Source organism: Phymastichus coffea, unplaced genomic scaffold, assembly GCF_024137745.1.
Source record: "Phymastichus coffea isolate CEN01 unplaced genomic scaffold, Cenicafe_Pcof_1.1 PCOF00059, whole genome shotgun sequence".
NCBI classification, from domain to species: Eukaryota; Metazoa; Arthropoda; class Insecta; order Hymenoptera; family Eulophidae; genus Phymastichus; species Phymastichus coffea.
This window is the reverse complement of record NW_026706870.1, coordinates 1,679,460-1,695,064: the sequence shown is the minus strand read 5'-3', so window position 1 is coordinate 1,695,064 and position 15,605 is coordinate 1,679,460. Positions and strand designations below refer to the sequence as shown.

General features: G+C 38.1%; 2 protein-coding genes across 4 annotated transcripts; both read right to left on the bottom strand.

Annotated features, from left to right (window-relative positions):
- Window positions 1–823: 823 nt before the first annotated feature.
- LOC131666538 (parkin coregulated gene protein-like) lies at window positions 824–5,580 on the bottom strand. 3 transcript variants are annotated; one of them, XM_058939307.1, is made up of 8 exons: window positions 5,424–5,580; window positions 5,213–5,309; window positions 4,524–4,683; window positions 4,297–4,419; window positions 3,758–4,214; window positions 2,311–2,638; window positions 1,542–1,691; window positions 824–1,479 (listed from the first exon to the last, which is right to left on the bottom strand). In XM_058939307.1, the coding sequence occupies exons 5-8, from the start codon at window positions 3,905–3,907 to the stop codon at window positions 1,319–1,321; spliced, it is 789 nt and encodes a 262-aa protein (XP_058795290.1). In that variant the 5' UTR covers window positions 3,908–4,214; window positions 4,297–4,419; window positions 4,524–4,683; window positions 5,213–5,309; window positions 5,424–5,580; the 3' UTR covers window positions 824–1,318. The 3 variants fall into 3 exon arrangements, with proteins under 3 accessions (XP_058795290.1, XP_058795289.1, XP_058795291.1); XM_058939306.1 differs by lacking the exon at window positions 5,424–5,580 and having other exon boundaries at window positions 5,213–5,346; XM_058939308.1 differs by lacking the exons at window positions 3,758–4,214; window positions 4,297–4,419; window positions 4,524–4,683; window positions 5,213–5,309; window positions 5,424–5,580 and adding an exon at window positions 2,927–3,075.
- Window positions 5,581–11,083: 5,503 nt separating this feature from the next.
- Window positions 11,084–14,408, bottom strand: LOC131666644 (odorant receptor 82a-like). Its single transcript, XM_058939480.1, has 7 exons — window positions 14,352–14,408; window positions 13,981–14,251; window positions 12,594–13,101; window positions 12,393–12,492; window positions 11,774–11,890; window positions 11,527–11,682; window positions 11,084–11,155 (listed from the first exon to the last, which is right to left on the bottom strand). Exons 1-7 carry the CDS (start codon window positions 14,406–14,408, stop codon window positions 11,084–11,086), a joined length of 1,281 nt encoding a protein of 426 aa, XP_058795463.1.
- Between the last annotated feature and the right edge of the window lie 1,197 nt (window positions 14,409–15,605).

The window sequence follows — 15,605 nt, the reverse complement described above, 5'->3', positions numbered from 1 at the left end:
CTTCCTTCGACGCTACCCTCCCTGCACCTCTTACTCTTACTCTTACATACACACATGCACATGCACATGCATGCACGCACGCACGCACACACACACACACACACACTCTCTCTCCTTCTCTTCGGCACTCTACGTCTTTTTGTTTGCCTATTTCAACTCCGCCGCTCCATGTCTCGCTCGTTTGGCTGATTTTTACAAGTAGCTTCGCTTCTGCATATTTTCTGGCCGTTCTTTGCCTCAGCAATCCGAGAGATGATCAACGAGACCATTTTCAACTTCATGTCAGCTAAAAATTACAGAATTACTGTCACTGCGTCGCTCAGCAATTTACCTCTAATGGACTCGACGAAATTAACGTCAATATTGTCTTACGCTCTCTTTTACTTACTGATATTGCTCGTCAATCAAATGTTTCATTCGATCGCTTCATTTGTTTTTCTAGCTTGCTCTTCGCGTCCGTTCGATCAACAATTTGTTACTCAACGTTTGAATTATCGCGTAGTTGCTTCTCTGTTTTCTAACGGACGCTCACATCGTTCTACAATGTAATTATTAAAAAAAACTAATCGTGAATGAATGCAAATTGTTTTACTGTCCGTTCAAGTGTTGTGATGCAGACGTTTTTCTCAGCTAAGTTTCTACTTTACGCAATGCTTCATTTGCTTTTCAGATTTAATATTGAAACTCAAAGTAACATTTTGCAAGTTCAAACGTAATAATCTTTTGGTAAGAAATAATTGTAAATCATTTCGAGTACATAATTTTCATAACCTGTTACTCATCTATGTGAAATGATCGTAAACGCTATTGTAATTTACAGGCACTTTATTACGTCACAGGTAGTTTCAACAGGCAAATTTAATGGTACACATTGAACTATTGCAATACTCTAAAAAGCTCAAGAGTTGGAGGTAATTTGTTGGAGACTTTTTCAAATTTGTGCGACTAGATCAAAGACAATGAGTTTATAATAAAGTTAAATAGAGCGTTTAAATGCAATAATTTAAAAACGCTAGTAATGCAAAAATGGTTGGCGTTGTTCATTACATAAACGATATTGAATAAAGTTGTGGTTCATGGTTTGGATAACAGTGTAGATTAAAATTAATCATCAGAGGAGCCCGAGCTAATGCAAAACGTGTCAATACCACGTAATACCATCTAATTTGCAAATGTTAAATAGAAAAATAGGTGCAATATGTAAAATATCGTCTACAATACGGGTTAACAAGTCAACGACTAGCTGGAATTTGAACAGTCGACCTAAAGGAGAAAAACGGGGGTTAATGAGTGGCCAAAATGACAATCGCTGTAGCTGTTAGTTTCTCGTGCAGGACTCGTAGGTAGGCACCATGTACTTGATATTGATGAAGGCATCCTCGCCACCGTACTGTTCGAGTACCTCGAGCGTCTCCTGGATAAGGTCGGCCACGTTCTCGCCCCGCTGCTGCGAGTAGTCGATGCCTTCGCCGTAGTTCACTGAAATCAACCGTTGACGCGCTCGAAATGTCCGGCAAAGCGTCCGATTGAGGCCAAATTACCGTTGCGATCTTTGAGCAGGCTGAACACAGGCAAGATCTGCCGGAAATAGGGCACGAGTGCCTCGCCGATGCAGTTGCCGCAGCGAACGAGACGCTGCAGGATTCGCAGAGTTCTGCAGATCACCTCCGGGATCTTCGTGTCGAGGGCCCCTAAAACAATTCAATTGTTTCCCTTTTATCGGCGAGATGTCGATTTGCCGCGACGGCCCAGTTAGCCGGTTTATTTGACTCTGCCAAACGACACGCTATAGAGTTGACATGGAGCAGATCGATAACCCTTTCAATCTGGCTGAATCAACGCGGTAACCGTTGAAAGCGGTTGCACCCGTTAAGACGGCCATGGAAAAGGAGAAGCTTTTCGGTCGATTGCGTCAAACTCGCTGGCGTTTCGCGCTGAATAATCAGAACTAGTCCGACATGGTAAACGTATAGAATTTGTTAGATAATTATCGTAAAGTTTATTTTCAACATTTTATGGATTGAACTGTTTCGAACAGCGATCGTTTGTTAATAGCGTTCTCAAAACAAAGCTTCAACAAAACAGTATAAAGATGCCTTTCGGTTTTTTCTTTCAGCTATTGCGAAATGCAACAAATTACAAAGTTGTTCCAAAGTTCAGTTCAAGATCACGACATTTGAAAAAAGAAAAAAAAAAAAAAAAAAGAAATTACCGCATACACGGCACACGATATCCGTTGCCATTACAACGTAACAACTTTTAAGCAGACCCGTTAGACCGAGAGGATAAGAATTGGTGTGCGCGACTCACTCTTGATAGGCATGACAAGCTGCGGCAGGCAGGGCAGCACCTGGACGCCCGCGCCGCTGACGTCGAGCATCTCGAGGATCGCCTGTTCCACGATGAAACTGTAAGGCACCTTAGCCTCGGTCAGCCCGTCGAAGAACAACGGCAGATAGAACTGATAGTCGAGCTTGTCGAGGTCGACCTTCCAGGAGATCTTCTGGCCGCCGCTGGCGTCGGCCTCGAGGGCAATCGGGAACATGCCGCGCTCGTAGTAGCGTCGGAACGTCGAGGTTTTCGCAGGACGCTCCTCGAACAAGCCGCATTTCGGCGGTCGGGCAACCACGGTGTTAGCCTGCGGTGGTGATCTTTGAGCCTCTGTCGTTTGCCAGTCGGGGCGTTCGCGAGTGGCGCGTTCCGGCTGCCGTTCTCGCGCGTCGCAATGCCGATGTTTGTCAAGCGACGAATCGCCTCGCGCGACGGCTGGGCGCAGTCACGTCGGAATTCGCGAAAACGTCGGGAATCCGCGTGAAAGAGGCCGACCGCTTTTCGCGACGAGCAAAGCGCCGGGAAGAAGGGCGAGGCGAGGAAGGCTCGGGGCCTTCGACGGGGTCGTCGCGAGTGCGTCGCCGGGTGCACTGACCTGGAGCGCCTGGATGGTGAACGCGGGCACGACGCGCCTGTGCTTGCCGTAGCGATGTTTGCGCACCTCACCCCAGAACTCGCTCTGGTTCACCATGGCCGACTGGCGCGCGCTCGGCAGCCCGCGGGCGACGCGCCCGCCGCGTACACCTAACCTGGCCGCGCGCGGCCACTCCCACGCGCGCGCGCGACCGCCGCCACGGCTTGTTGAGAGCGCGTAGCCAAGGCGACCGGGCCGCCGCATCCGTCGCCCTGTCGTGCTTGACGATCGCGCGCGATCGTTCTCCTCGGCGCCTTGCCGCTGCTCGCACGACAACCCAGCTAACTGTAGTCCTCGCGTTAGGGCTTCCGAGCTCATGGGCAGATGTGGGTCCTTGGGTTGGGTTGGGTTCAGCGTAAGGCTGAACACGTTCGACGAGCATTGTCCGCGTGGCGGGCTCTCCGTGAAAACTGCGCTCAAGGCCAAGGGGCTCGCGAGACACGTGCAGCAACGACAAGTCGCTTGCATCAGCTTGCGCCGGATCGATGCTACGCTTAATGACAGCAGACGCGCCGTCGCGCCTAAACTATACCCCCAACGCAATTGCACGCTAATCGGAAGGGTTCGCGGGCGCCGCGAGGTCGTACGTGCCAGCATGGGAGGACGTTCGATCGCCGCGCTTAATTTCGCCGAGGACTTGCTTCCCCGCGAAAGATCGGCGAAGCTCGAAGGCGAGGAACAGCAAACGCCCGACGAGCTAACGACGCGACGCGAACTCGCGGACGTCGCGGCTAAAAGACAATTAGGCGCAAGCGCGGGTGGGTCGGGTGAAGGGCTCGTCGATGACCTTACCTCTGGCTGTTGCCCAATGCACACGTATCCCACCGAGAGCTCGCGGCTTTTAGCTGGCTGACTCACACGACGAGCTCCGATCGTCGTTTCGATAGCGCAGCTGATCCAAGATAACGCGTACCGAGTGCGCCGTCGCGGTTGGATTCGCATGCGAGCCTTTGGCTTAGAATTGAGAATGCTACCGGGCAATTCGTCTGTATTGCATTTCAGAATGAAACTCACTACTGCGCCCACGTAAGTATTACCCTGCTTGGAATTTCGCCAGATCTCGTATTGTTATCGTATTCCTTTTGCAGCCCGTCAAAATGTTTACTTTGCGTGCAATATCAATAAAAACGCAGACGTGACTTTTTATCAATTTTTTTTTGGTTTTCAAAGGAGTTCAATGAGAAAACAACAACTAAGGATAGCGTTAAGGAAAACCGAATATCCCAAGCATCTACAGCACTCGTGGGTCCTGCAATTTTTTTGAAAGGATTGCTCATATCTGTTGACCGCATAAAAAACATTTAACAGCATGGAAAACACTGCATATTTACCTTGAATACATAACACGTTCGATCGTGACTGCTCAATAATACGTACAGATTTAAATTTGTATGCACAACGCTTGCAGCAATAGTTTATGACGCCGATCACTGTGATGATCTTTATACGAGAATCTTGAACCAAGGGATTAGCAAATTATTTCACCATCTTCTTCAATGAAGAATAATCGTTCTTCAAACCTCTGAAATGTTGAGTGTTTAAAAACAAGTACAGTTACCTATAGTGTACTTTTGCAGCGTTCCATATGGACGTAGTTCTTGAAATCACAAGAGCAATAACAATTGCATTGCGAAGATGTCAATTTGGACTACCATTCATGATGAAACCAAAACTGGAGACTAGAGCATTTTGACGATGAACTGTGAGGTTCAAGTTTCCTGAAAAAATTTATTGCACAACTGGAACGATTAATAAGCAACTTAAAGTATTGCGCTCGATAGGCAATGTTTACGTCACAAGCGAGGAAAGTAAAACAATACTTTATTTCGCTACCTCGTGCAATGCCTATACGTCGTAGGGTATAGGCATTGCACGAGGTAGCGAATAAATTGGCAATTTATCGCCGCAATTACAAAAGCGTACGCGTGCAAACAAGATGCGCAGGGAGCAAACGATATTGCAATACTGCATTCAAGGAAGCCAATGTACTGATAATTGGATCATACAATTATGAATCGTTGAACCATAGCGATCAGCTGTCTGCTCTCCGCTTATAAATATTTTATTTTTAAACTTTATAGCAATTTGCGTGTGCGTGCAAGAGACGTAACAGAACGATTACAATATGCGTATGTAATTGAATCCCCAATATTGTAGTTTTGCAAATGCGACTTGAAGAACAAAATGTTTTTTCGGGTTTTATTTTATTTAGCAGTGCAAAATAAAGTTATGCCGATAAATACATACGTATGTTTGAATTCCGTTGATAAAATCTTTTGTGGATTTCCGTCATCAGAAGTTAGTGAGGCTGCACCGGAACCAAAAGGTGTTCTTTTGAAAAAATCTGTTGACGACGAAATTCTTTGATCTTTTCTTGAATTCTTTTCTATATAATTTTTGAATAAATACTTGATAGTTGATGTAATTTTGTTTCAGCACAACTTTTGAACGATTTTACCTTTTCCAACAATTTTTCTTCAACAGGACCATCTGATCTTTTTAAAATTTTGATGAATCCATTTTTTCATGAGTGATTTAACGTTAAACCGGAACTTGATTTTTCAATGAATATACGTTAATTCCAAAACAAGGTTATGAAGTGAAACTGAAAGACAAATGCTTTACTATTTTTTATAAGGAATATCTTCTCAAACTGTAACGGTCCTGTCTATGAGCTCTTCTCTTATTTTCACTGGTTTACTGCAACCCGCTAAACTCATCAATTTACTTACATCAATTAACATATTAAACGGCGCCACCTTATATATTATATGATTGTATTAGTACTAGAGTCAAATTTCATGACCATATAAGGAGCGTGACGTCATTCAACTTATAGATACAGATATAATAATTTTTATTTTTCAATTAAAATGCGTTAATTAAGAGTAATTTCAATGTAATAAAGTATTTTTATATAGATTTTAAGACATAGATTAAGATTATAATAATTTTAATTACTTTTAACTACTAAATTGTATTGAATTTTAATGTGCAAATTTAATTTGTTTATTATGTTGTGGAGCTGGTATGAGAGCATGGATGTATGAGTGAGCAAGCGAGTAGATGGGCCTGGCACTTCCCCTCTGCGTGGAAAAGTACCAGACCCTTCGGGAAAGCGATGGAGAGAGGGCAAGCGCCCTCTCCCCCATCGAAGGGAAGGAAGAGAGAGTGAGCGGGTCCCCAGCACGCTAGTGCTTGGAGGACAGCGACACTAACAGCATGTTTAGTCCTATGTTTAGTCCTTCATTATATTTTGTGTGTCATTTTTAATAAGCTTATATCTTCTTAATAAAATAACTCGAGTGTAAGTCCCTTATTCTCATCCCATACGTATGATTTCCCACAATGTTGTAAATTATTTTAATTTGTTTATTATGTTGTAATATTAAATATTATAATAAAGCGGATACTCTAAATTCAAGATGACTATCTAAGAAACATGAGTAAGAATTCGTTTCATTGGTAACAGCTTAGTTATTACTGTTATCAATAAATAAACAATTAATAATTCATTCAAACAAATAATTGTATATGAATCGAAAGCGTTAATTTTGTACATAACAACGACATCTTTATAATTTATTAATTTTAATTGACTGATTTACTATTTGCATTATAAGATTTTACAAAAAACCGTTGAAAATACGAAAATTAATTATAATTCAAATGTTATTAATTAATTTAAGTAGTTATTTTTTGAAATTACTTCTACAAGCAATAAACTATTGCTATATGTCAAATTTTATCATTATTTTATTGTAAATATTGCGCTATTGTATTAACTAACTTAATTAGTTAATAACTTTTGACTCTACTTTTTGCGATAAGTGAAAATTATACTCAAATGATCCATATCAATTTCCGTAAATTTTACATGATGTAGAATTTCGTTATTGCTGTCTATTCTATTGTAAACAAGCGACAATGATTTTGCACAATTGCGTAAACATCTCGGAGAGGGCTGTCCTGCGAAAATAGGCGGAAAAATCTGTGTATAAATATGCTGATTTTTTATTCTCTCCTAGCCTTGCAAAGTGAGCGCTCGAAATTGAATAAACTTGGCTTATACAAGCAATTCCTTCCTTTCCTATTGTAATTTACGCTCGACTTATAGAACATTTCGCGCTATGAGAAACTTGGGCTGAATTACATCCTTTTTACAAGAAAGACTTAAGCTCTGCTTATGGGACACCTCGCACCATAAGAAACTAGGGTAAAGTTTATCTTTCCTTGAGCCTAATTCAAATAATCATAGATATTCATTTATAATTTTATTCCAAACTTAATATTCATAAGTATTTTTAAAGTTAAAACGAATTCTTACTCATTAACGCGACAGACCACGAGAGTACGAACAATATTATAAATAATAGGTGATATTAACATCACAAAACTTTCATCAAAATCGTTCTCCCGCAGGTCTAGCGATCTCCTTATACAAGTTGCAATATGAATTTCTGTTGGAATGTATGTGTATGAGTCAGACATGAGTACAAAAATCAATCTATATTATGTCTTAACGAAACTGTGAGAAAACTGTAAAGTGTAACAAGAGCAGTCTAGTATGTATGGTATTGCCGTTCTCACAGAGCCGATATTGAGAGAGCGTGATAAAATCTCCGAATCATGAAAACACTTATTTTTACTTTTTAGCCAAGTACCGATACAGACGTACCTTTCCTAGTGCACTTTGAATAAAAAACTTACATCTAAAATATAATTTCATCTTTATTTATATAATATTCACCCTATCATCCAAAAATTTTATTAAATTACAATGAAAATTGGCATCCGCGGTGCTAGTTAATTAGATTGATTTGTAAAACATTAAATCATAATTCCACTACATTTTTCAACACTTGGTAAGGTAAATTATCCGTACAGGTAACTGCTATCCATGAACCGTTCTAACTTTTGGTTAACAATTATTTTTTATTTACCAACGAGGATTAATTTCAAAGATTATCAAAGCAACCCTCCATTTGTTAAGTATACATGTTAAAGAAAGTGGACTCAATGTGAAACCATTTAGAAAACGGGATTATTATGCATTTAAATCTTATGTTACTAAAAACTATTTATTATGACATAACAATGTTACATTCATGAGCATATATTATAATTAAAGAAAATAAAACAAAAATTAATATTTTGAATTTGATATTCGGAATAATTAAGCTTACTTTGACTAACTAACTAGTTTTCTTTATAAGTGTACAAACGAATTCGATACTGGCTAGTAAAGAACGCCCTTGCAATATTTACTCACAGTTCATTATTGATTCGTGAAATTGCTCGATATTGGGTAAACTCAAACAAAAAACGATGTAGCAAAGGCATTTATTTACACGCTAAGAAATGTCTAATAAGTACTTTTAAAAGAGTACTATGTTTTATATTCGGATTCACTAGACTATCTTAAACGTCATATATTCGTTCAATAGAAATTTGGAAAATTGCGAAATTCGCTCATCTGTGTACATAACGATAGATACGAAATTCAATCTTGCAATCTCGCGTTGCAAGATTAGATCTGTCGGCCCTATTTGTGGCTTTACGTTATCAATCTTTGGATATTAATCAATTACAGCAATATTTTAAATAGAGAACAAGATGTAGATCAGTTCTTGGACTTCAAATTGAATATTTTGAAAAAAAAATAATAACTCTTAATTTAACTAAAATACCTAGAAAACTAACAAGTCTTCTATCACCTAATTAATGTTAATGCATGACAATTCATAATCGAGTGAAAAGAATTTTTCTAGAAAGTATTTTAAGTACTTACTTAATTTATCCACTTAGTATTAATTTCTGTTAATTTAGTTGAAAAACTCTTGTTCACAATAATTTTCTCGAAGGTTACGGGACGTATATATGTGTACATGTTCCAATTTTTCATATAAATAAGCCTGCAAAGTCGCGATACAACAATACAATATTTGTTCGACGAACAAATTCAGCTAATTCATTAAAATAAAATTTGTACGTGTTATTTTTATTTGCGCTGTCGCAGTCTTGGCCATGATGAGTGTTAGTGAGGCTGTACCGAAACCAAAAGGTAATTATATGTCAATCTGTTGACGATAAAATTCTTTTTTTCTATTTACTTTTTGAATAAATACTTTCTCTTTACTATAATTAGTTTATTAATACGTATGATGATGTTTTGTAATCATAGCCTACCGTATATTTTCTGGCATATTTTATAGTATTCAAAAATAGCCAAATCTCTTTAAAACTTTTTTCGGTCTTAAATAGATCATGAAAAGTTTCATTTACATGTTCCTTCAGATATGTATACATACATGTAATATAATGTTTCTATGTAGGCTGATACGTAGCTGTATGTGAAAGTACAATCGACAGAAGAATAGTCGACGATACGTGCATATATATACTTGCACATACGCGCATATACTTACACATATATACATAGTGAATTTTCTATTTTCAGCTGATGGCGATATGCATGGTCACAAAGGCTAAAGTCTAGTTATCACACAATAGAGTTGCAATTGTTAAGCAATCTCGTGCAATATGTATATGTAAAGAAATACATTAAAAGATTAAAGAAAGTTGTCCTTTTTTTCATCCTGCTTGAAGCTTTCGATTTATGTATTAAAGTATAACGAAAAACATATGTTAGACTCGTTCTTCAAAATTGATGTTAATTTTATACATTGGATCCTAGTATTTGATAGCTAACAGCGTGTATATTTAAAATAATTCTTTATGTTGTGTTCAGCTGCAATTAAAAATAATTGTAAAATTATGACACTAAATGCTCGACTGTGCGTTTGTTTTACGTTTATTGCAACGATGTTAGGCATAGAAAAATAACACAATATTCGAAAGATTTACTATTGAATTAAAAAGTTGGGCAAATATTTTTGTGCATAAAAGAAGTTGTAGTTTTTAGTCCTTCGGACAAACTCAAAAAACGCATGTTTTACATTGTTTTGAAGACCGCATTCTAATATTTATTCATTTTGCTGATCGTACGTAACCAGGCTCGAGTATAATAATCTTCTGTGAGTAGCAGAGTTAGATAAAATGTCAAAATTCTACTTTGGTATTTTTCGAATCTAAATACATCAGCCACATAGTATTTGTCGTCGGCATGAGAACGCAACTCTTACATAGCCGAGGGTCTCCGACGTTGTTCATGAGATGACTGTTATTCTTCGAGCTTGGTTAGTTTTCTTCTTGTGTTGGGATTTTTTTTTCCTTTTCTTTCGGATGTCTATCCAATTTCCTGCTCCGACTTTCATCTGTCTTACCTAAAATCCTTACAGAATACCATTGTCTTTTTCATCCGTGATAACGACGATAATGACATCCGACATTCGTTTGAGACTAATCTGGAGAATTGTTTGTCGCCTTCTATATGTTGCCCTTCGCCATTGTCTTGCTTATCTTAAAATACTGCAGCATATTGTTTACAACTGTTGAGAAACTTTTTTATGTAGTTGCTCCATAATCACTGATAATTATGGAGCTTCGATCACTCGTCATCGTCCTTATTCAATAGTGACTCTTTAGCAACAATTCAAGAATACCGTAGACATCAATTTGAGTAAGATCCGCGGCCGCTTTTGTAGCTTTAGGAACACTTATATCTGCCTTGTGTCATTTGTAGCCGTTTCTCACAGCGCTATCAAGTGATCTGTCACACCACGGTCTCAGCATTGCAAGACAACTGGAATACTGAACCAACACTCTCAGGGTCGGGCTCGCCTGGTCTACTCCATCATAACTACGATTAAAATGTTTTTTCTTCTTAGGATTACCCACGAGGGCCGATATTTCATGAGGATTACTACAGACATGTGATGGCTTTATTTTCAAAAGGAGACTAACAAGCTGCTATTATTTTTAAGGAGGTGTTACTGCTACATTGTCCCGCCTAGTTCATCACTTGCGAGTATAAGCCCTAGGCTTCCGACTGACATATAATAATAATAATAATAATAAATCATCTTCATAGTGATAATCAAAACGTTAAATACTAAAGATCAGCTTAAATTACAAATCAATTCCTTCGAGTAATACTTTTTATTCATTTCACAGATAAAAATACATTTATAAATTGTTTATTATTGTTGCAAGTCTTCAACTGTCAGCCTGCAATGTATCTTTCATTGCCAGCAACACCGATAAGTATCCTACAGATGTTTTGAGAACCTTGAAAAAAGAAATTTATTTATAGAATATCAATTTTAGAAGATGGTTTTGATAAGGATATGTTCAAATAAACGTATGTTGTGATATTTTGAGTCGTTGAGACGATTAATAATGAAAATGAAATGGTTTCCAAGCTTATAGTCTGTTTATATATTGTCAAGTTTAGTTAGTTTATTTTTTCGATTCTTAGTCTAGTTGTCATTATGAAGTTACGTCCCTTATAAATCCATTGCTGTTATTTTTGGTTTTGAGATTGATTTTCAACTACGTCGATAAATCTAAAGCCTTTTGAATTTCGAAATTTGGGTATCACAACAGTAAAAAAATAATCCCTGCAATTCTAGGATATTTGTTAAAATGCACCAGCGTACACTGCAATAGAGCTCCAAAGAGAACGCAACGAATTTTCCCGCGGTGAATTCCAGTGGTTGCTGTGTTCTGATCATAATTAAAATCAAAGGCCTTGCATCTGCCGGCGAGAGCTCGTACCATTCGCTATTGTAAGCGGTCTCTCTCATTTTTGTGCTCTATAAAATCGTCCATCAAAAAAACGATCAAAGAATCGCCCAATGCAACATTTATATTAGGATGATTTCGTTACGATTGTCGTTCTTTTACCTCTGTACTTAACAACGTAGCAATGAGGCAGTAGACGAAAAGGCTTGCGGCAACGCTGATATAATAGTAGACTGCAAAAACGAGATCGAGCAGAAACACGACGTCGCTCGTAATCACCTACACCAATGAAAATATCGGTCGTCAAGAATAGCTTTCTCGGTATGTTTGATAAATTATTTAACGATCGGCTTCTAGATTTGAAATTTCGCAATCTTTGCTCAAGCAGCGTAAACTTCTCAGCTATTTAAAATATGGATCAATCGTGTTATTTAAGCAATCGCCAAGGATGTGCTGCCTCTATTTTGAACTAGTTATTTCTAATGACGCATGACAGTGGGTATCCGATTCTCCGACGCTCTTCTCTGGGATTCTCGTCAAAGAGCCGAGTCACAAAAATTAGTCAATGACAGCTTTGCAGATCGATGATTGGGAGCTGCGCAAGAGAATCGGAGACACGCTGTAACTACACAAAACGATCAGGTATTGTACATTTGTAGAAAAGTTCTGTTTTCGTGTTAAACTAGTAAGCAATGATTTGTCTGTAGTTCTGCCAAAAAACAGCAGGTTTTACTTGTAAAAATCTTGATAATTGGATCATAATTCAGTTTTCATTACTTGCCTTGACAATTTGATAGCTGCAGAGGCAAAATATCAGGATCGACGATAGTAATTGTACGAGAAACGGCAGATTAAAAATATCTTCGATAGTTTGCGCAAAGCTATAAGTATGAGAAGACCGTAATGATATTTCGGAATGAGTATGTGTGACGCGTGATCATAATTTGTTCTGATTGGTATAGTTGAGTAAAGGCATACTGACCGCATGAGAAATTCGTGCCTCTCCACGACGGCCGAGAGATTTAATGCGCTATCGGGATTATCTTTAGAGCGAGCAGCTTCTGCCAGTCGACGCTTCAATTGGCCCCTGAGATTCCGCAATTGAGCGCACAGATGCAACACAAGCGTGGAAAAGAAGCCGTCGATCAGGCTGAAAGTGGAGGATGAAAAGAGCGTTGAGAGGAATTGGAGGATCCAGGTGATTTCGTAATAAGGCGTTCTTTGAATGTCGTAAGGGAACTCGGCTTTCATATACAAAGGGCGCACTCTCTCGCTCGCGTTGATCTTGCCTTGCTCAAACAGCTGCGACTCTTTCCAGCGATAGTAACTGTTGACTATAAGGAAGCTGAAGACCGCCGATTCCACTGACCACAACATGATGATCGTTATCGATCGGCTGAGCTTGGCGGTCTTTCGTGTTATTTTTCGCTCCATTTCTGTCATCGCTGTCGTCCAATCCTTAGCCATTGCGTCGGCGAGCCAACCTAGAGCTTCACTTTCTATTCTTACTCTTTAACTTTAATGTATGTGTTCTTCCTACCGAAGGGCATATACAAAGCTACAATTGAGTAATGTGTAGATGCTGTTCATCGTTATTAGATATGTTATTCCATAAATTTTTCTACATTGTTTTTCATTACTCAAACTAATGTTACTGTGTAACAAATTCGATTTTATATTGATAGATCGATTGAAAAAATAGCTTGAAAAAATTGGTTGAAACTTTAGCTTTTTTTGCCTGAACTTTCAGAAATAATTCTTCTTTTTTTTCTTTTTTTTTGCCCCAATGCTTCAGTTTTGCATTGCCAATCCTGTTTCTACTCTTACAGGATTTATTAGCAATTTCATAATGCTCAAAAATACGGAAATGTTAAATTCAAGGCACATTTTTATAAATCAAATAATACGCATACGTATTCGGAAAAACTTTCTGATTTTACAACTAACTTTTCACATTATTCCAGCAAATATTTCCAATGTTCATTAACCTTTAGGGAGAATCAATATATTGACGCTACCCCCGATTTGATTGACACTTTCCCTATGATCAATCAATGATATAAGATACCTTTTATACCAGTTTTCTAAGGGCGATATGCCCCTTGAAATCCCAGCCCTCTAAAGGTTAAGAAAAGAATCACTGTTATAAAGCAGTCGGATAATTGAAAGAGCCTCTTCAATATGACGAGTGAAAATACGAGTGTGAATCATTATTGTAATGAAAAATGAAAATTGAATGTTACTAAAAAAGTGTTGTCGATTATACGATAACCGCTAAACTTGTGTGTATTATTATTACTGCATACTCAATCACAATACATCTTAAATATCGAAATGCTGTTTAGTGAAAGAAATGGCTTGTCAAATACCTTTGTAATTCCGCCAAAAAGACACAGTTTTCAATACTGACATCATAACTGCAAGATTGCAGTTTGTTATAATTTCCAACAGTTCGTCGAAGTCGTTCTTAACTTTAAATAACTTGACAGTTTGCGGAATATTGCAAAATCCCATGACAACAGTGAGTAATATGACGAATCGTATGTAAACGGCGAAATTCCTTTCTTTTGGCCATATCCCATAGAAGCGCATGGCCGTGCGGCATAATCCTATCTCAACATTGAAGTATTCGTCCATTTCCTGAAAAAACGAATAAAGTTCGCACGGAATTCGCTGGTGAAATTGAAAGTAGAAGGTTTCAAGGGAGCTGAAGCTCTGAATCTACTGACGACGCACGTACCCCGATCATTCCTTCCACCTCGGCGATCGGCTTGCATTCCTTCCTCCCCTTGAACATTTAACCAATTGTTTTGCATATTCATATTACATCTGCCAGCGAAACGTTCACTTTCCACTCAGGCAGCCCGCGCTTACGATTTATTAATTCATACTCGCTTCAATATTGGACTCGTAAAAGCGACGAGAGAAATAGCAGAATTCTACGGCAAATATGGCATCATTGAAACTTTCACGACAGCCACTAATGAATTTAAAATGAAAAAGAAGTCTTGCTACTGCTTCAGCTGAAGTATTGTGTGTTGAATTATTGACAAGCATCTATGCATCATTTAATGCGATAAATACGCTTGCTTCGAATATGAAAATAAAATGTTACGCGCAAAGCTTTTCTCATGTACTCCTCGTCAGTACCTCGCTTACTTACTCATCGTCAACATCCTGTAGTAGTGTAGCGAGATCAGAAGATTGTATATTGAAATGACCATATTTTATTGACGAAGGGGCATTAAAAATTTTATCTATGCATAAATACCAATGATAAGATTAAGACGACTAAAATTCACGGAAGTAAATAAAAGATGAACTTGGCACAGTAAGCGATTAACCAAATCTTATTATCTAGCTTATTGTATAGATGATCATGCATATTGTAAGTAAAATAATCAATGAAATTTTAAATAATTTACGAGTGAATTAGTTATCGACTATATTTTGCAGCGACATGCGTTCCAATAAGAATGACACATGTAAGTCTTAGACTTTATATTCTCATATTTATAGAAATCTCTTATACCGAAAAAGTAATTTTATAATCCTTTTGTTACAAAAAGAGAATTCTATTGTTACACGAGTAATTTCACTCGGGACTGTTTTGAGATTTGCGGCAAGAAAACTCCTATATATCCTTATAAAAGGATTTTTTTCCAATAATCGATTTTATGAACAGCATATTTCTCGTAATACCGATAAGTTTAGTATTCAATATAATCAATTTACAATATGTTCTATAATTAAGGACGATCAAGGAAGATAAAGGTCATGAAAAATGAGATTCGACGAATATTTTTTTGTAGCGTATATTCTACTACAAACCAATAAGTAATATTTTTACCACAGAAGGAACTTACAAAAGGACCCTTCTCTTAAAAAAATAAATAATATTTCAACTACATTGCGCGTAAAATCCTCTTATATCAAGGTAATTACTCGTATTATAAAAAGATGTTTTTCACTGTATGTTAGTAAATACATGATA

Bases quoted from the DNA above. Each gene is read 5' to 3' on its own strand.
- LOC131666538 (XM_058939307.1), bottom strand. From the start codon at position 3,907: ATGCGAATCCAACCGCGACGGCGCACTCGGTACGCGTTATCTTGGATC. The intron at 2,639-3,757 runs GTAAGGTCATCG...TCACCACCGCAG, and splicing joins GCATTGGGCAACAGCCAGAG to GCTAACACCGTGGTTGCCCG. The intron at 1,480-1,541 runs GTAATTTGGCCT...GGTTGATTTCAG, and splicing joins CCTGCTCAAAGATCGCAACG to TGAACTACGGCGAAGGCATC.
- LOC131666644 (XM_058939480.1), bottom strand. From the start codon at position 14,408: ATGTTCAAGGGGAGGAAGGAATGCAAGCCGATCGCCGAGGTGGAAGGA. The intron at 13,102-13,980 runs GTATTTGACAAG...TAGAAAGTGAAG, and splicing joins TTTTTGGCGGAATTACAAAG to CTCTAGGTTGGCTCGCCGAC. The intron at 11,891-12,392 runs GCAAGTAATGAA...TCATTGGTGTAG, and splicing joins GCAGCTATCAAATTGTCAAG to GTGATTACGAGCGACGTCGT.